Genomic DNA, 22,696 nt, shown 5'->3' with positions numbered 1-22,696 from the left:
CCAAATTGAAATGGAATTCTGGAGTAGATAGTCGCATGTAACGCGCTTCGTTGCTGTTGGTAATCGGTCAGAAATTGCGTAAACATTTTTCAAACGATTCACTCGACCGCTCGCCTCGAGCGCGCGATCCGACGAGGATCACGCTCGAAATCCGTATTACGCATTCACCGACTGTCCAATTAGTAGCGATAGGATCAAGTTCAATATGTATTTATAAGTTCGAATCAAATATATCTCAGAATCAGATTTGTTTCATGGAATTGGAATATTATTCGTAAAATGTAACGATTCGTTCATTAATGTTAATTAATAACCAAATAATATTTTCGTTGTCGGCAATGGTTACCGATAACCAAATTTTTTTTTGCTGGTAGTAACGATTATAATTAATCGAAACCATATCTGTTATTAATAATGATCATTGCTAGCCAAAAAAGATTCCATTACTGATCATGCTTACAGGTAATAAAAACATATTTTCTCCGCTAATAATGGTTATCAGTAATTGAAAAAGAATTCCGTCGTCGATAATGGTTATTCGTAAAGAAAAAAAGAATATTTTCATAGTCAATAATTATTGTCAATTAATTTTTGTCTTCGATAATGATTACCAGTAAATAAAAAAATCTTAATCATTTATAGCGGGTATTCCTGACCAAAATCATTTAAATTAAGATTTACATTTTAATATACAATATAAAGATAAGATATAAAAATCTTTTTTACAAAATGCTTATGGAGATTTCGAATCTAGTTACAACGTATTTAAATCCATTACCATCAATTACCTTCGTCCGCGCGCGATATCGACGCATTTTCGAATCCTACCGTCCACTTTTAACGTCAAAAGGATTTCACGACACGCGTTAAAGCGCATTATCACTGTCTATCAAAGTTCCAACCATACGTAATGATTACGAACGAACATTTAAACTCAGAAGTATGTCTCGAAAGTAGCTACGACTATTCTCGTTTCTGCACGCTTGTCGAAGCTTTAAAGAACAAACGCGACAGCTACGAAGTGCCGTGTAATTCATAGTCTGCGTAGACACAAGAATAAGGTCATAAAAGTCTTTACAGTAGCTATTTAGAAATCAGGGACCATCGCTCATTTGTTGCAAAGATCTTTTTCTTCGCTGACATCGTATATATTGTGTGTCAAATGTTTATCGATGGCTCTTAATTCGGCGAGAGGATTGAGTAATATAAATTTCTTAAGAGAAAAGGAGACAGATTGCACACTAATGATGTTAATAAACTTTCCTATCTTGGATGCGTTGTTAACTAATTTCTCAGTTGTAATTAACAACTGTATTACAAAAGACAGGCTTTCTCAGCCTTTAGTTATAAAAATGTCAAATATGATCGTCGTTAACAAATGATTAATTGTACTTAGCAGACACAGAAATCTAAATTATTTTTCTGTAAAACAGCAGCCTTTAAGATCCGAGATAATTACCTACCTTTAAATATCTACCTATGAAACTAAATATATCCAACTAAAAATATCTATAACTTATATGATGTTTATTAATAAAATTTACCTTCCTTTAGCCAGCCATACACATCTGAACTTCGAAATATGTACATCCATCTTTAGCTGAGAATGTATTGTGCACTCTTACCTGTAACAAACAGTAAAACATTCCTTTATAAATCTAAAAATTAATACAACGGTACAAAATCAATATAATATAATATACAAACAATGAATAACTGCAAATTTAAGGAAGAACAAAAAATATAAGAAAGTAAAATTTGTTTAACATTCGGAAGACTATGGTCTTGAAATTTATAAAAACAGTCAGGTAACGACTTCCTTTTTGAACTTTCAGCCGCGATAAGAAAAAACTTAATTCAACGAAAAAGGCTGTGTTGGTTAATCGAAGACACTAATCGAGGAGGAATGTTTCCTTACGTAGTTAACTCGGAGCCGAAAGGATATTTTGACCCGATTCCTTTTAAACTGTTCTCATAAACCATCGACTTGGCTGTCGGCGCGAAACTCGGGCCCCTTTTCCGACTGGCAGGGCCCACGGAGACGGACAGGTGGTTCTATTATACCCCACGCGTTCCACCGGTTCGTTTCACCGTGCAGATTTGTCGAACCGGCCAACCACGATTTGCATATACAAGTAGCAATGTCGGAGTGGAACGTTTCCACGGTCGTTACCACGAAACACGGCGAACCTGCGATCGATAGCGTGGCTCAGGGCGCTGTAGTTTTTTAAAACGGCTGCCTGACTATAAGAAAGTCATCGAGTATCGTGCAGGTTAATATCATCTGACGCTTAACTATTAGTGTTACTATATTTATTCATGTGGTACAGCCATGAGCCAAATACGCTGGTTCGAAAAAATATTCGAAAACTTGTAGAAAACTTTTATGAATATGTTATATATGAAAGATCTTATAATTTGATCAGCATTATTATCAGACTCGATTATAATGGTAAAGTTCGAAACAAATTTGAAAATATATGCAGGGATCGTAAAATATTTAGTATAAGCATATATTTTGCAAAGTTTACAAAAGTATGATAAAAATGACGATTTTTTTTTTAGTCAAACAACCGTTGTTAAAGAAATGTTATAGCCAGAAATTGTATGCAACTCGGCTGCAGTGGGCAGCAACACTCTTCCGCGCCACGAAACCAACTTATCGGAACAGATCGTGACGGTGTTCGTGACGGTGTTCGTGTCGCAATGTTGCTGGGTGGCGTGCACTGATCGCCTTCGATGCAAACATAATTTTACCACGCTCAGCATCGAATTGTAGTCTACGCGTTGTATGTAATCAATGAGTTCGTTTACTTCTACTTTGAGCATCGGTAGTTTATTCGTTCTTTTAGTTAGAAGAGATCTCAATTCCTCGATTTGGATTGAATTTAAGATTTGGGACGTTCTTTGATGTTAAAAACGCGTGCGATAAATATGTATATAAAGAAAATTACTGGTATAGGATTAAGAATGGGTGAAATTTATTTAGGAAAATGAAAAGAAATTAGCAAGTTGGGATTTTTCGACGAAAATAAGTTTCTTAATTTTTTGTTTAAGACCCCCATAAAAATCCTTATTTCTGCAAAGACCAAAGGATTAATTAATTGCTCAGTCTGGCTCTTGAATTATTTGTATATTTGAATAATTTGTCTGTTTCTAATCTAATCTAATCAACTGTCTGGATTTATGCATTAATATAACACAATAGTGACACTTGAATTATAAATAAATTTAGGATGATAGCGTTCACTGTTCTGTTAAAGGTTATCTGTTAGGAAACAATGTGGCACTTACTGGTTTGCGTAACGCTTCTGTAACTAAGAACACTGCGAAGGTTTATTTAGTTGCTAAACAATTATTTAGAATAACGGGGCCACCCACGAGTTCAACTCAGCATGTATCCTATGCAACGTTAATGCAATAATCGTGTAGAGAACGTAGTTACGAGCGCATCGAAGAGTAGTGATCATCCATCCGCCTGTAACGATCTGAATAAATCTAACAAGTTCGTTAATTGCATCATTGTATTTGCGTTCTACAATTAAATTTTAATAGTTATTTGGATAGCAATAAGTCTTAAGAGAAGATAATTGATTTCAATACTGAGCAGTTTATAGGATTTTTAATTACCACTAGAATTGCCAATTTGTAATATGCTACACATACGTAATCATAATTATAATTCTAAAGGTAATTGTATAATGTAAGTAAATATATATTATGATAGATAATTATGCTTCTATTTTAATAAAAATCAACTGTATGTTTGAAATAATTATAGTTTTCAGGAGAAATAACTTTCACGAATTTTATAATCTTAACTAGTATTAAATCTGGTATTAAACATATAGGGAATACGGAAAAGATGCAGAAATATTCAAAGTAAAGTATTTTAATTATTGTTTACAGGATGAAACAAGTCCCTGTTTAGCTTCCATGTTTTTATTTGCGTTTATAAATTCAACAAAGAATAAGCTATAAAATATTTATGATCTTTTAACAAAGGAAACGAATCCCAGAATTCTTAAGTTTATAGTTAGGTATCGACAATCGTTAATTCTAATTGCTATTATTTCTATTAATAATTGAGAAAACTCATTATCTGAATGCACATTTACTTTCCGTAGTATAACAACTAACAAAGACGAATCAAATAAAAAGACGATTATTTACGCAAAGAAATATCTTTAATACCATTTATAGTTCGCTGCAATACCGAGCATAAACCCAAAATTATACTTCTATAAATCTTTACGATCGGCAAAGCTGCAATCAGCAGTGCACTAAGTATAAAACTAAACGAAGTCGTAAAGAAGCATCGTGTCATTCTCCTCTTTTCCTTCGTTCAACAGCTCACTGTCTTAAACACTGAGAGATCGTATCGCAAAATCTGATTCAACGGAAATAATGAAATAAAATACATCGTCGCATGCATCTTTAATTACGAAACGTTGTGTATGCATACGACCTCCGTATGAACAGCCATCGATAGCGATCCGTGAACAGGGACTTTATCTCCTGTTTATTGCACGTCGCGTTACCAGTACGGCAGGTCATGGTTGCCACTTGAGACAATAATAATTCAGCTTGCGTTCGACTATACTTCATTATTCGGCAAATAGACATCACTAGGTGTATACCTACTAGTTACATAGTAGATGGGAACAGAATCTTTATTAGTAGAAAGTATTCGAAGAACCGGATTCTCCAACGATTTAATTGCGGAAACGTTCTGCGTTATTCGTACGGGAAAATTTCTTTATCGACGCATCGTTGCGTATCTTCGTTACTCGGTTGTTTCTCCGCTATTCTCCGTGATTTCCTTTCCTATCGTAGGTTTACCACTGCTTAATACTTTGTTCTCTACTGTCCTTTCTAATTTGAATTTTACCATTATTTTACCATTATCGTATGGGCTCAGATATGGATGGGCTGGTTGGAATTTATTTTCATTGAATAAATATTAATAACATAATTATAGAAAATGTTCACAGAATTAGATGAAATGCACCATCACTTTCAATCTCATAGAATACGCCTTTCACTAACTTTCTTTTTACCATTTTGCAGTATACTTCATTAAATACGTTAAAAAGCGAAAATGCCTAAGTGCAGTGACTTGTAAAGTTTTATGTATTAAAACATTCAGTGCGGCACACAGAATTGAAGTCGGGTCCCTGGTGGCGGAAATCGATTTTTCTATAACGTGTATCCATTTATCCAAGCGTCATCCGCAAGAAAATTCAAAATTCCGACAACGCGTACGTTTACTTCTTTTATATGTTACAATATTCAGAAATTAAAACGTTTAAAATAAAGAGTTCTTATTGTGTATGTAATCGTAGACACCGGTTGATAAAAGTCACATATTGTATCACGAATAATTTAGTTCCTTTAAACGTGGATCAGAATCTATTCAATTTGTTGTCCTTTTCGTAAAATGAATAAATCTAACACGTGAGCATAAAAGCTGTAACGCGCGCACTATCATGCTACACGTAAGCTCAGGTTGGATGTTCCGCTGGTTTCTCGGTAATCGAGCCGCAACGCGAGTAGCTTATCGCATGCAAAACTAGTTTTCAGCGCGTACGAAACGATGCGACGTCGTGCCTTTCGTAATTTATTGATCATCGATGCACGTATAGTGGCTTGAGCATGGATCGTTGCCAATAGGCGATAGAGGCTCGTTTGAGACAGATGCAGCTTAATTATATTTCGATTTCGATACGAACTAAACTTGTTCAAGATTGATATTAATTAGACGCGAGCGCCGAGCTCGCATGCTCAAAGTATCGTAATTATGGCATCACAAGTTTCAACGAACGGCATCAGACATGACGTAATCTTATCGTGAAAAATTATGTCGGTCGTAAGATCAAAAAGGATGCGCGTTAACATTTGCATAATTTTATGATTCTACTCAAAGGTGTATTCAAGGAACGTGTGATACGTAGAAACAGTCTCTATACATTAATTAACTTTATCGACAATCCTGTGACTACCAAAAAGCATTAATCGATCGGTATGCATGCTCGTAAAATAAATTTCACTACGAGCACTGTGTTTCGATCGATTATTCGATAATCTGGGAAAGAACCATCGTCGTTCATCCGTGAGACATAAAAAACTCTTCCTGTTTCCTAAAAGAATCGCTTTCTAATGACGAAATCTTGTAAATTTTGATGTGTGCAATTCTTCATGCTAGTGGCTAGACAACTAGAATCGCCTACATTTAGTATCTTAAGAATATTTCATTCTAAATATTTCTGCCATGTATCCTCTTAATCCTCTTTAGTATTCAACTGAGACCAAGGATTTGTTCGAATATTTCATAATTTTATAGAAATCTATAGTAAAGACATAACAAATTTTTTAAACAAGCCAATATATGAAAGTAATGTATAATTAGGTATCATGTAAAATAAAAATCGATTTTTATCAAAAATTAATTACTAGTTGCAACACGGGATGAACCGTGTGAAACGTTTTGTAAATCCCAAAATATAGTTTTCGTAATAATTTTGCGGTCGTATCTGCTTCATTTTGCAATCGTTGCGAATTACTAAGTTTTGTATACGGCTGACGCAGAATCGCAATACGATTAAACACTGAGATTTTCCGATTGCTTCCTTACATGACGACATTCATCCGTTCGCGAATTGGCAGAAAAACACGGAGAATTGTACAACGCTTTTTCGATTTCAACAGTTTATTATTAGCGAGGAAGAATCGCTTGGTAATGATGCTTGATAATTATATTAACTTTCATAAGAGATCGGAACTGCGTTATTCCGATGTTATCTGTAACATTCTCTGCAGTTTATTAACTTGAAATTGTAATAAAGATTTGAAACAGAGAAAATTGTATCGATTAAACGTAATAAGCTTGAAAATAACTGATTAGTGACCGAGTTTCTAAGCATTTTTCTGATTTATATCGCAGAGAAAGTAATGAAGGATAGTAGGACAAACATTTCTCTTTTTGTTCGTTCAAAAAGGTTAATTTAGAATCTATTAAGCTTCGTTACATATATATGTATAAGTGTCTTAACCAATCGTATATGTTCTCATTAGATAACCTATGGTATTTTATAAATTAAGGATTATTTCTCGTAAGTATAGATACTGCAGCAAAACGCACTGGATATTTCTCTTAATAATCTTATAAATAATACTTACAGGGATTTAATGATTCAGCACAAACTACTTAATTGTAGTTACTAGTTTGATATTCCTACAATTATATAAAATTAGTATTTCATAAAATGTATAACACAACTTCAGGTATGGTATTAAGTTATCGATTAATACATATAGTAAGAATTATCATTCATATTTCCGTATAGTAATGCGTTTTAATTGATCGGTGTTGCTAATCTGGAAGTTATTTCCAAACACTGAAAGTTCGTGCATAAATTATTTTTTAAGCCAAGATAATTGCTTATTCTAAACCTACGTTCATTAAACTTCTACTTCGAATTCTCTTTTCTATGTAAAAAAATTGATTTCTAGTCTTTCTTTCGCAATTCTCCTTTCTATTGAACTGCTCGCCATTTATAGCGGAACAAATAAATCATCTTATACACGAAAGAAAAAAATACGTAGAAAGTCAGAGTTACAGATCGTATTTAGTTCTTTAGGTTCATTATTTTGTTCGGAAGCTCGATAATTGCAATAACAGCCGAGTAATTTGAACACCGTGAAGAGTGTATTAATTGCATGCAGTAAAGTATATCACCAAAGAGTTACTGCTCTCTTAGCGGCAGAATAATACTTTTTAGAAGCGGCATTCTGACGTTTATGAGCGTGACAAGTCGTAAGTTTACGCGTGAAACGTGACTTTGGATTCGAGCACGGTCAGATCGTTAAATCGGCGAAGATGGACGAGCGGCTTCATTACACGTCCGCAACCCGTGATATCGCGCGAACGAGTATAATGTATATCGTGAGCTTCCAAGCCGGTAATTATACAGTTGTCAGTCAATTGGTGAGAAAATGCGATCACGATTGAGAGATCAAGCGACGTGCGGATATCTTCTTCGACGTTCACGTCGTTAACTCGCTCCACGAGATCGAAGAAGAGCAATTATTACTTTCTGGATTTCCATTTCTAGCAGCACGTGAAAAGATGCGTTTAACGTGCATACGAGTTTTCTTCAATGTCAATGGTTTGCAGAAATGATGTATGAAAGCATAACGTAATCACGTTGCGTAATTTGACGGATGATTATAAAATTATGAAATAATAGTGTTGTGTGCTTATGTATGCATTAGTTGAAATTCTGTCTAAATTAGTTACCTTAATCTTACAGTAATCTAATTAATAATAAACTTCTTTATTGCAAAATAAATCATAAGTGTAATTCTGTCTAGATCAGTCGTTTTACATTTACGATAACCTAAGAGTAGCTTTCTATGTATTTAGTAGTTTGGTTTAGTATTCGAAGAAAATAGGACTCACTTTATTGATTTTTCGAATTGTATTTTAAGATGTATATAATATAATAGATAATGAATAGAAATAAGATAAAGTCATGTATACGATATTCTCTGCACGCAGCTTTACTTTTGAAAACCATTTAAATAAAAGTTACCTGGTCTGCAAATTAACTGGTCTATATTTTGTAAGTAACAACTTACCATAAAAGGAACACGCCAATAGCACTATTAATCACAATTTTAACCGCAGTTATACAAAAGCCTAGCTCGTTTCTTAAAATTGAACACTCGAACTGCACTGTAACTATTTATTCGAAAAATCAGCTTTCACTGGAATCATGATCGAGCTGTAAAGTGGTACAGTCGCAAATCAGTCACAGCGAATGGGCGATCAATAATGACACTACGATACATTTCAGAAACAGGAATATGTTAGAACCGCGAGTGCAACTGTTATTCCGTAATGTTGAAATTCCAAGTATATCCAAATATATAAATTAAACGAATTTATTCGATTGCATGATTAATCAAAGTAGCGCTGATTGTGCTTTCTCCTTTTATTACCCCATTGAATGTACGATATTCTACTGACTCAAATTATAAACATATTCATAGAACGTCGATATATTAACTTTTCTAATTATATCTATTTGTTTTATGATAACAGTGATAAGCAGTTCAATGATATTAAATTTATTGCTGTAACATACTTGTGATATTTAACTTACTTATATAAAGGCATAAAATTTATGGGAGAAGATATTACATACACTAATTAACTAATTAACTAATTAAAAAAAGTTCTCTGCTTTATCTTTCAGAAATTATCTAATCAAAATCTTTCAATACATTTAATCCTTCTCTTAAGAAATTTTATGTTTCCATTTTAGATTTATTACAATAAACAGAAGTCCCCTGCTCTAGGAAAATATTTCAAATTAAAAAATAAAACGAGACCCAAAGAAATTTTTGCATCATTGTACGCTATATAACGATTTCATACGAAACCTGTTCGTATAAGAAAACACGAAACGCCAAAGGCACTGTTTGATTGTCACCGATCTAATAACTATAAGTTATGTCGCACTATACAGCTACCGATTGCGTTAAAATTAGATTTCAATTAATTTTATAGAACAACAATTTGACACCTAATTGCAATCAATAAGGTCTAACCAATATCAAACTATATACGTTGCTATCTAACATTCTTTATCTATGCATAACTCGGATACTTCGCATCTACGCATTTCTAGTCCCTTTAATAACAATACGAGAAAAAAAAGATCGAAATCAAATTAGAATTGTAAGAACTTCGAAAATATACCTCAAGCATGGCAATTGGTCAACCACGAAACTAAGATCAACATTCACAAACATTCGTTTACGCTCACTGGACCACATCGATTATCGCATTAAAGCTACGAATTCTTCTATTTCCTTGATTATCTCTCGGTTACGACTATATTTTTCTGCGAACAGGCCACTTTGTATTCAATGAAAATTTCCGTCAGGCTACACAGCCATAGATTAACATTCTGATCGTAAATGGTAGCATTCTGTTCGCCAGCTAAACCCGTGTTCGCTTCTAATTGCACCAACCATTGTTGGCTATCGATAATAATTTTGTGCCAGGGATGTTGTAATAACGCTGACATTACGGAAGGGTTTCAGGTGCTTGGAGTCTGTTATTAAACGCCGATGTTATTTAGTGAAGCGCGATGTAATCGCGCGAGCTCATAATTGGATCGGAGAAACAATTTATGTCTAATTGTCTTTTACAACTCGAAATTTTTCGTCCAATTAGAAATAGTTCAGCACAAAAAGATAACGTTGTTTCATAAATTAAATTGTTCTTGTTAAATTCATACAAATTCTTCAAACGAATTAGATTATTTCTCAAACTGCTTCATTCACGGTAGAATCTTTAGTAAACTAATTTGTAATCGATGATCAGTGTGCTTAACTAATCCAAATGTTTATAAAATTAGGGAGATTATTGTTGAACTTTAGTTTTTGCTACTACTAATCATGGACTAATTATCCATATTTTTATAAAATTCCAGAGATTGTTTCAAAGATTTATATGTATATTCTTTTGAAATTATTATTTATCTTCAGATATTGTTACTATTAATCGGTACATGTATTTAATTAACTTGATTTTGTATAAAATGAAGGAGAATCTTCACAAAGTTATATATGTATATTTTTTTTAATTAAATTAGCCATCTCCTTTAATTGTATCTAAAGCAACAAAATGGAATTACATTAAAAAGGAGAATTATTTTAGGAGTAAGTTTAAGACAATCGACCATTTTCTTGTATTTGCCCTCATTGCAAAACTAGGAAGACTGCAAATTGTACATTGAGCAATTAAGTAAGCGTGCGAATAATGGCGCGGAAATAGGTCGAATTTGTTTAATCAACCGTACGAAATCAAAGTGAAACTCCGTTTCGTTCGGTTCTTCTCTATCTCCATCCACATAATTGATGTAATTATCTTACAAGTCATTGGCACATACTCATTCTGCCATCTAAGAAACTTCTTTTCTTGTCTGCTCGAAGGAAACGCGAATGCGCGTCCTCGAATGCATTCATGTCTACACAGGACGTTGTCTTTCGCATTTCAGTAATTGTTCACGCGTGGTACATCCACCGAAGGAGATCCTGTGCAATCGAGGATACGTTCAGTGGTTCTCCTTTCTAAATTTCCAATTCTATTCGTTCGACAAATTTTCTGTTGTAAGATTTAAAGCACAATATCAATTCTTCAAAATGTTCACCATCATATTCCTAATTCCCCTAATAACATAGCAACTCTGGCATTGCTATTACGTTTAAAGGCAATTAATTAAACGTACGAATAAATTAATAGTCAATAATAATAATTTGTAACTTTTCTTATATTACGACAATGTAATAATTCCTGCAACAATATGCATTTAAGTTGCATGCATTTATTGTTATGCATTTATTCTTATTAAATATGCATTTATTACAAACAAAAAAATAGAAACTGACTTAAGACTTTCACGTTGTTCTTCTAGTGAAATTCATCAGAGTTGGTCTTTGGCTTATCAAACATGTTATATGTTGTTTCGTAAACCGTTTCGTGAACGTTGCTCATAAAGCTATGTACAACACGCTTGATAACCCGAAGATCAACCATGATGAATTCAAAAAATAGAAATAAAAAGTTTGAAATGACAATGATACGATTATGTTTCTCGAATAAACATGAAAAATATTTGTCATTGCTCCTTACTTACTTCTTTACTTCTCATTCACGTCATTACTTCTTAATATGCGTATTACCATACTTTAATACTGAGAACCGTCCCGTTCGTGAAATTAAACCGCGGAGACGATATGAAATGGAAAGTGCGGACTGAATCTTGCCTAACTGCAACCTCTTTAGAATGGTAAATATTTCGAGGACTTAGGCTAATGGCTCAAATTCCTGATTTACAATCGTATAATCTCATCTATCGATGGGATAAATGACAAGCACGTGAGATTATCAATTTCGCTTTTTCCCATTTGCAAAGAAATAAGGATTCTTCGCACATTGCTAACGAACGTGAAAATTCCGCTTTCTTCGACGCTTCGTAACTGATTGCTTCTAATGAACGAGTCGATCGAATCTTATCCTCGAATCATCTGGTTTCCGTGATCTTAGCAAGGGGAGCAGAATTTTTCACGCAATTCGCATCGCGTACTTTCCATCTGACTTGTCTCCTTTACTACCGCTAACATAAATTTCTTTCTCAGCTTTATCTTTTTTTGTTTTATCTCATATAATATCCGTTACGAACATCAGAACTCTACAATTTCGCAACACGCAATTTTATTCCAGGTAACGGAACAAAATTCTTCACTGTCATTAAGAAAAATGATAATTATTTGTATTCCAAGACCAAAATGATCGCAAATTTTAATTATCCAAAGTCTAGATAACAAATAATCTTTAGGTATATTGAACAGATTACTGAGGAAACTTTCTATTCTTTTAGAATATTAGTTCTTTCACGTAAAATGGTACTCTTATGCCGAGTAGGACATGTTGAAAACACAAACCGTTCCCTTGGTCGCCTAAACAAAGTTAAACAAATATCTACGTAGCTATAATGAAAAGTTTCTTCACAGTCTGTAGCAATGTAACATTTACTCCGTTATGCGAAGCATTTGTAAGGAATGTGTGGTAATGCACAACATGACAGGGTATTGTGAGAACGATCTACCTGTTAGCATAAGAACAGCATTATACACTGGCCAATTGTAACGTACTGATTTCGACTGGCTCGTTAAAAGAAAAATCCTCCCGTTGCGCGCTCATTACACAACAAAGGTGAATTTAAACGTATCTGGAAGAATTACGCGTGTGTTTATAGGGGTCAAGCACTTTTCTTCCCGCAAATCGAGAAAGCGTTTACGGCGAGTTCATGACACCAACTGACAAAAAATTTTTAAACGCATCGTGAAACGCTACTGAAAGTAGGTATACACGCTGTTTAGAAACTATAACTTTCGAATGTGAAGCTGTATCTTGCTACATACTTTCAGTTCTTCTCAGCCCAAATTGATTCAATAGTATTTTTTAACGTTAAAAAAGTATTTCGAATTTGAGCAAAACAGTACCATAGAAAAAAGACTATTACGATTTCTTCTTTCAATCCTAAGATTGAAATATAAAAATTCAAAAATTCGCAGTGTGGTTATCTGTATAATACTTCATTAGACATCAAATCATTAAACAGCTATACAATAAAAATAACATATTTAGAAATATACACTACAAATTCCTTCCAGCAAAATACAAGATTTCAGTTACTATAAAATTGAAATAAAAATTGATTCCAGAACTATTTCGTAACCAGCATGAAACCAAAAGGTAGTTTACAAGCTATATAACAACCAATTTTTAGACTCGGAAGTTGTATTTTACCAATTACTTAGATAAAGAATTATACCTTATACAGAATTACACAGGGTTTTACAAGGAAATTTTGATTTATGCCAACACTTTTGTTCATTACCGTAGTTTATCGAGCAGAAAGAAGCTGGATAATGGGAGAACGCGTTCACGTACAGATGCACGTATTTCATCGCGGTCCGTCGATTAAACGAGGGTTACAACGTACCCGGAAATCAATCGTAAATCTCGCCATATTCTTCTTAAGCTTGTTTCGACGGTAATTCGACCGAAGGAATGCAAATATGGCCGAAACGGTGGCCGTTCAGCAAGTAAATACAGAAAACTATCGGTGATCCAGATTCGAGCGTGGACGGTTGGTTGATACGTCGCCGAACGATAAAATATTACCGCGAACGATATAGAAAGAGTCGAATTAAACATAGCCGGAGGAGTAATCGCGTCAGGCGATCGTGTAAAGTAAAAAGCGCTATACACGCGAGACAAATCCGAGACCTCGTGGCTGTTTTATAGAAACGGAACAAACGTTAATCTCAGCGTTGATTCCTTTTCTTTCTTAGTTTCATAAGAGGTTACACGTTGGCAAATAAAAATAAAATTGTTAATCAAGGTAGATAAACGGCACGGGTAATGTAGCAAAGCTCGCAATACCCAAGATAGAAACGTATATACAGAGTGCAGAATATCATAAAAGACATGTAGGAGATCTTATGATCACGCACGTGAGGGAATTATAAGACAGGTTGCGTGAGAAAATTATTTCTTAATCGATTTTCCTTCGTGAAAGATACATAAAACGTCTTCCGCGTGTGACGAATAAGTACACATTAGCAGCCAGATGTTATTAGATATCTGGCTAACAAAGTATTGAAGTATAATAACTTGGATGTAATAGATGTAAAAAAAGGAATTAATCTAGTTAATAACTTCAGGTGGTGAAATGAGTGAGATTTTACGTCGTTTTTCTATTAACGCAGTCCTTTTTTTTCATTGCAATCTTTTGTGTTGGAGCATTATGAAGAATTAGGCGAGTAAATATTAGGTTTCTCTTTCGATTAGTGGTATAGTAAAACAATTAATTAGAAGCTATCGTGCTGGAAACATTTCTTGACTGCATAAAAACGTCGAGTTCTTTCGCGCCTCAACAAAGTAGGAAGTCGTATGACTCAGTACATTCAAACGCGACTCATTGAATGGAAGACATGACCCGCTGTGTGCGGTGATTTATCGCGTGTCGATCATCGATCGTATCGGCGGCCTTCTTAAAATTGCGCGTTAAACGGTGGTCGTGGCACGTTATTCGCCAACAACTAGCAAAGTGATACGAAGTGTGCGGCTGTTTATGTAAATAGGCTACCTGATACGATCGTCTTAAAATCAGGTGCGTGGTTACGGTTTTCGTGTGTAATTATCTCGACCCGTGCGTCACAGCTACCTAATTACACCGACGACGATTGAAACCGCTCGATCGGCAACACGCTGACCATGCGACCTAATCATTGTACCTAACGGTGAAACTCGCATTAGGCGGTGCGTGATTATACCTGCAGCACGAGGATATCGTAGCTCTCCTGTCGCTCGAACCCTTCACTGAAGGTAGAGCACTAGGCTGCACGTGCCGGCAAACCACGTGTCGATCTACTTATCCATATCAGAAAGTATTTCAGTTCAGTAGTAGATTAAGCCATTAAAAAATGTAAAGTATCTTTCGATCATGTCTCTACTGAATGCTATTTATTCACGATACACCACTGTATTACTGTGTGCTAGCTGAAATTGCTAATATCGAAATATGTATTTGACAATTAAATGTGAGTGTTAAGTTTCACTCACATATGTATGCAATTCACAGGGTATTTCGTGTAATTCGGACAAATTATATCTTTGAAATTATCAAACACAGACGTTATAAGGTAGAACTATGTAATGACGAAGAATGAATGATTTTATATACCGGTTCATTTAAAAAATACGATTATTTACTATTTCAAAGTACTTCTTCTTAATGGAAGCTCGTTGAAACTTTATTGATTTGGATATCTCCAGATTTCGATTGCCGCTCTCTGCAAAGGATTATGAAAATACCTATGTCTTAAAACTATTAGTTGAAGAATTACTTCAGCTTGAAATAAGGCGAATGACAAGTATTTTAATGCGTGTAAGTTATTTTAGTATTCCACTTCTATGTTTCCTTTCTTTATCCGTTCTATCAATACAGAATACGCTATCTCTAAAGACATAGAAATATTTGTCTTATATGTATGGATTTAAACTGGGTCATAGTGAAACTGAAACATGTCGAAATATGTTAGCGAAACGATTATGGTTTCAGAACTACGAAAAGATTATTTTAGTCAAGTTTCTTTGATTTAAAAATGATTTTGATTTTGATTTTAAAATGAATGGCGATGATCGAAATGATCTTGATTCTTCAGACATTAATATGCAGATCTATGGAATATATAATGTACTAATTCCCTCTAAATCTAAATGAAGTAGTAACTCTAATAACAGTAGCATCATATTGCCAGGAAATTGAAATAATATATTAAAAATCGATTCAGTGATCTTTATATAAAGCAATCTAACATTATCCATCTATAATATACCAAATTAGTTTATAGTACTGTCCTAAAAAAATACGTGACTCTGTAAAATATCGGTATTGCAAGAGAATTCCATGATATTTACAAATTTATGAAAATTCCACACAGTACGAATGACTCGTGCAAAATGTGGTTTAGAAAACTAACGGCAAAAAATTATGGTAAAAAAATTCAATCGTTTGCCAAACTGAATTTATGATAGAATTTATGACATAGACTTAGCGCTGTAGCGAAACTCAGGGATATACATAGATGGTGTTACGAGATTTGTAAATTATTCGGAGTGGTCCACTTTATCGTGAGATAGCGGTTAGTGTCACAAACGACTCTGTCCAGAATAATATATAGTAATTTCATTTCGGGGTCAAATATTTCTTCCTCTCGCAGAGATTATCATGATTTCGAAGTTACGCACTTTTCGAATAACACACAGTGGAATTAAACAGATGATGGCAATCAAAACTTTTTAACTTTGTTTCTATCTTCAATATTTCAATCAAATTTTGATAAATCAAAGGAATATATGTGATAGTAAATAACAGAGGCTGTCTAGATATTTGCTTGTAATTTTCTTATTAGGATAAAATATGTTTTATAATTTCACAATATTTGCTTTTTTATAACTTTGTAGGATATTTTATAGGATATTTGATACTTTTATTTTGCTTTGATAATTCTGATTCTTTTAATCGTAATTTTAATTTTATATTTTTGAAAGTTGTTATAATTCAGACCTCGAAATTCATTTGTCAGATTGAACGATTTCGAATTATAAATTTAATAGCATACCACTTTTTACACGTGCTATTCAAAGATAAATTAAAAAATAACAGATGTAAGAACTAACAACACATTGCATGGATTAGGCAAAGTAATATAAAAATTTATCACATTTTCCACGATACACGCCATGACGATTCGAGTATTCAGTGAACTTTTTTTGATCCTACGCTTACGAATAGCGACTGTGCGAAGTGCTCTTACGTTAGAAAGAAATAGTTGGGCTGCGTTCTATATAGAAACTGTGTCCGATTTCGAAACAACGAGCACGCGTTTCAGGAATAAAAAGCAGCAACTCGAACCATTGCTAAATCGAAAAACAGGGAGCAGTGACATCAAACGTGACTAGCGAATTCTGTGGAATCGTAGCATGTTTTCAGCTGGCCAAACGTATTCTGCACTCGCGGCTTTAGCGTTTGTTTTGTTCTTCAGAGAAATATACGAAACAAGAGAAACTGGTACAAAACATAACACAAGCACGAGCTACGAAATAAGAATAGTTAACTGCAAGTATAGCGTCGCGCAAATCGCACCCTACGGCGTTACAATGTCGTTAATTTTGATTGTACGCATAATAAGCTCATATTGCGGTAATTCGCGACGGCTTTCTAATCCGTAAATGTTTGTTGAATTAACGGACAGGGTTAACTAGATTCCACTTAACTGCCTTGGTAAAACATCGAATAAAATAGGTGTAGAAGTAAACAATGTAAATAAATCTGTCAAAGCAAGTTTAAAATAAGGAAAACGACGTTGGAAGCGCGTCGAATTTCAGTCTAACTGTACTAGAACCGAACATTCCTTAAACATAAAAGTTTTTGCGCTCACTTTCAGATCGGAGTAACGAATCAAAACATAAATGTTTCCGCGAAAACAAAGAAACTTGAATAAATCTTGCGAAACTGCAGTGAAACTAATCGTTTTACTGTGTAAGGTGTAATTACTACTGTGCATATTAGATATTTAAATTTTATAAAAAAATAAAATTGATTGTATAAAGAAGAACAATATAATTTTTATTTTACGATTTCAGTAAGTAGCATGTGTATGCGTATGTTATGTATTTATATATAGGATATAAAAAATATTTCATTGCATAATTCAAAACAAACAAAATGTTAAGAAAATCTATATATATTTTTATTTTTACAAATTTATTTAGAGCTATAAATGTGTAAAATATATTATTGTAAATCACGTTAAAATCACGGAAAATACAACAGACACTAATGACAAAATATAATTTTTCATTAAATCTTGATAATAATCTTAATAATAATGTACACTCAAACGTGAAATTATTTAAATTGCATACTAAGAATAAGGTTTCTGACATATGCACAGTTCTCTCGTTATCGCGATACGAGGAATTAGCTACATTTCTTGCCTACAGTAGACCGTTAATTGACAATTATGAAAATAGCTACTGTCGGAAAAAAGTGAAAAAGACTAATCTATGCATTCAAAGAATATTTATCGGCGTGCAGCACGAGACAAGAACAATACCCATTAAAGTGCATTCCACAGGCACAACTCAAGGCCTGCCGTGCAAAATTGCAAGGCACTTTTAAAAAGCCTACGTAAGTCTCGTGACCCCAAGTATATTCTTACGTGCGTGAGTATAGCTCATAGCCTATAAAGAATATGAGTTTGATGTTATCATGTTTCAATTAAAAGCTGGATTAGATTGAAAGCAACTAAATTATTAGTTGCAAATTATAAAACGTTTTTCAAAACATTTACATACTAATTACTGTATACAACTATGACATATATAATATGTAATTAACTTTAGATAATTATTAACATATCTAAAAAGAATAATTTTGTCGAGTGAAATGTTAAATTTTATATAAAATAAATATTACTAGAGAGAGAGAGAGAGACAGAATGACTTAAGAGTAACTTCAGTTAAACTGTTATTATTTCATCATCACTTACATTCATTTTTAATACGCTATTTATCTTCTAAAACGCATGTAATATACGAATAAGCAATCGCCTGCAATTAACAGAAAAAATTACAAGAATAATGCTCCTAGAACAAAAACGTTCTCTCACTCCATCACATTAACTTCAACTGACTAATTTATTTATTACAACATAAACTAGTCTATTAGCTTTTTCTTTAACTGAATTGTGTCTGACTAAGTACGAGTTAGAGACAAATGAGAAAATAGCACGAACTAAACAGATTTATCCTCTAACCACATTGTCTAACTGTTATGAGCATAAAAGCTTGCAAATATCATGGTTAATAATATATTATGTCCGTAAATTAAGAATATCAACAGTTAGCAGCTACGACAATCCTATCTTTCATTATTAATTTTATTAGATCTTATAGTATCAAAGAAAAAAAGCGCATACAGCACAATATTCACTTGCTGTACTAGATGTATGCGTGATGATGTACAATAGTTGTAAACCAAATTAAGAGACAATATATACTTATCTATATAGTGATACAAGCTTAAGAATTCTTTGTTTCAAAGTGTATCATATTAAGAGTCAATTAATTAGGAATTATGAGAAGTTATGAAGATTAATGAAAGAATAATATAAAAAATTAAAATACACGTGAAGCATAAATAAATATTCAAATTCATGTGAAAGAAGGTTGACCACATTTAGTTATCTTAGTGAGCGTTCATAGTGTTAACAAAACTGACACAATTATGCAAATTCATATCTTCCTGGTCACAATTGAAAAAGTAACCTGAACAGAGATTTGTTTCGCCTATTATCACGCATTTATGGGAAATTTAAGGATAAATAAATGCAGTAGAAGTATATAGATAATGCAAAATTATATAAATCTAATACTATCTCGAACCAATTAGAGGTAAATTGAGGACTCGAGCAAAAACAACATTCCAAGCCAATAACTTTTCTCTATATTATATGATGGAAGGAATTACGTGGGAGACCGAAGAAGTTGAGTTGAAACAAGTTTTCCAGACAACGGCTGTGACCGAGAAAAAGAAGAAGGTGACGTGGTGCATTGCTTGGCGACTTTCCGTGCCGGTCAGCCGATCGAGTCACGAGAGTTGCACGATGCGCTACGTGCTACGTGGCATCTCGACGTTGTATCTCGGGATTCGATTCAAGGACTTGCAGCGTGTTAAAGTTCACCACGCTCTCGGAGTCTCGCAAGAGCTATACTATCCTGGGTGCAAGAAATGCATCGCACGTTGCACCACGATCGACGAGTAAAACGTTTGCCATCTTCTCACGTGACCGATACTCCTTACTACTCGCGTCGTTATTATCTTAAAGCCAATTAGAAGCACCTGAGAAATAGGGATAACTGCATTCTGATTCATCGTAAGCCGGAGCTACTACCACTGTCAGTGCATCGTACTTCACGATCGTTGGAATTCTACTCCTTTATCTGATGTTTGTTACGGGAACGTCCAGAAGGTCTGTTTGCGAATTGGAAAACGTAGAGAGCTGAGAGGCTTTTCTCACGAAAGGTCATCTGTAGCGAATTCAAAATGGCTCATGAACGTTGCTGATTGTAATTGGCTCGCTCGCGGCTAATTCTATAACTGATAATTCACGGTCAGACAAAGTTCTCTTTCGTCGAGTTACAAGAAGATTTATTAATTTGATAAATCTGAAAGTAGCTTAAAATTAGATCAAAGGATTTTTTGTTTCAAGTTACCCGAATTACTCTAAAATTATTTCTGGAATTTATATTTTAACGTAAAGGAGGTTTATCTGAATCTAACAGTTCCTCGGTTTGCACGGATATATATTTTATATACGTGTCGCAATTTATTTTATTCGGTAAAATTTAGTAAAATAAATTGAGGCATATATATAAAATACATTTCCGTACAAACCGGAGGACTGTTATATTAGATCCAGATATGTTTTCTTTACATACGTACAAACTCCTAATTACTAAACTACAGACTTCTCGAGCTGTTCTGAAAGTTGTCTGTCAACTTACATTTTAAAATACAAATGCTTTTTCGTTTCAAAGATTAAACGAAAAATTTTATCGATCTTATAATCCTGCCTTTGGATAAATATTTTTAAGAACTACTTGAAGATGTAGATGTTTAAACCTTGATAACGGGACTTCCTAATCCATGTTTACCAATATTTTCTTTTTTAGTTTTTAATACCGCTTTCTTGATAACAATCTATGCGTATCTACCGTATTTACGAGACAAAATGGTAAAATATATGAAGCAAGCAGGCAGTAATATTGACGTTGTAAAAATATGATTCTGCAACCCTTAACTCTCCAGATATGCATATGCAATCTCTGCCTCTCTCTCGCCTTTTTATTCGCCCTCTGATAATGTTCCGGTTTTCAGGATGAAACTTGCCTATTCGCCGATGTCCTATTCGTTTTCATAATTGTTCTGAAATTTACGACCTATCAAACTCAATATGACATCTGAAGTTAACGTTCTTATAGCGACTCCGTGATTTATAATCGGTCGTAAACTTAATAAAGAGACACATATCCATAAATTTTACTTTAAATACTTCTTAGATCTCTATTAGCTTCTGAACCCATCTGTTTCCGTAATTACAATTTAGATCTTTTTAAGATATATGGAATTTTTTTAAGTATGCTATTTTCAGACATACGATATATTGAAATCAAATTTACTGATTTAATTAATGAGTGAACTTATTACAAATTCGTCTTTTTAATATTCGTTTTCCTATAATTTCGAAATTTGTTAATCCAAGTATACCACTTCGCAGTAGGAACTTAATTATGACGTTACTAAAATTGTTATCAAATCGTAATTATACATATGTATATGGATCTCATGAACATTGTTCTTAAGAATCGAAAGGCGAGCTCGTACGCGAGCCGTACAATTTTTCACGGTAGAAATTAAACGCTGACCAAGACAGTAATAATTTATGTAATCTCATTCGACGCTGCATGCAACGAGAACTTTGTAATAAGCCACGATCCGCATTGGAGTCGACTGTCTTAATTGCTAAACCGTTGATTACTGCTATACCGTAATACATTCTAAATCATCGCGTCGACGGCTCATTTGTATCTTTGTACGTATTACCAGTAGTGGAACAATGTCTTGCAATCACACTGATTCGAAAAATTGCAAACGAACGTAGCCAACAGTGATTCAGAAGAGTAGTAAAATAAATATGCACGCTGCAAATGTAAGCTTGTCATGATTGCCTCTCATTTAAACAAACTAAACGTCAAAAACATTTATGTATAACTTATATGTAACGAATATATACATAACGTTTTAATGTATCATAGACCATTACCAGTAAAAAAAAAATGCATGTATCGGACAAGAAATGACATGAGGAGATAATACTAATCCCTTCGTGTTAATTAAGAGTATGAAGTGAGTATCCTGTCACTATTGTTGTATATAGACAAGATAAAATATATAGAAAAGATGTTAGAGAAGAACTTTCTGAGAAGATAGAAACATCTATCATGATCTATTTATTATACAAAAATATAACCATTTTTGAGTCTAATGTAAAAACGTTTCCCTGATACGAATCTATATCTATATAAGATTTCTTTTCTTATTTTTACTCAAAGAATACACCGACACGACTTTATAAAATAGTCTTAAGATATCCTATGAATATGTACATAGTTAAATAGATTCACTTACGAAGACATTACTCATTACGTCTAACATTCACAAGGAGTAGTACGAATGTTACACAATATGAGACTATTGATAATCGACAGTGACAAACAGGGTCAGAATGAAAGGAATGGTCTGTAAGCGCGGAGAAGTGGTTCGAGCAAATCGTGGGTGTAATGGTATCCGGTAGTAATATAACGGCAATATATGGGAGCGTTCTTATTTTTGTAGTTTCGCGTCACGGCTTGTCGCGGAATGGAATAATTCTCGCCAGCAAGCAAGATCAAGGGAATCTGGTTTTCTTAAGCAGTAGGTGC

The 22,696-nt window shown here is 33.8% G+C and overlaps 1 protein-coding gene across 5 annotated transcripts in view; it reads right to left on the bottom strand.

Annotated features, from left to right (window-relative positions):
• Nucleotides 1-22,696, bottom strand: part of LOC100644630 — a 76,255-nt gene that overhangs the window by 38,000 nt on the left and 15,559 nt on the right. For 3 of the 5 annotated variants that reach the window (XM_003393306.4, XM_048409254.1, XM_048409225.1), the window contains one exon: nt 1,545-1,625. The exons of the other annotated variants lie outside the window; for them this stretch is intronic. In XM_003393306.4, coding sequence (XP_003393354.2) covers nt 1,545-1,590 — 46 coding nt within the window. In that variant the 5' untranslated portion in view covers nt 1,591-1,625. The remainder of the gene's footprint in view (nt 1-1,544; nt 1,626-22,696) is intronic. 5 annotated transcript variants of the gene reach the window in all.

This window comes from Bombus terrestris, chromosome 1 (assembly GCF_910591885.1).
Source record: "Bombus terrestris chromosome 1, iyBomTerr1.2, whole genome shotgun sequence".
Taxonomy (NCBI): Eukaryota; Metazoa; Arthropoda; class Insecta; order Hymenoptera; family Apidae; genus Bombus; species Bombus terrestris.
This window is presented reverse-complemented; position numbering and strand designations above follow the sequence as displayed.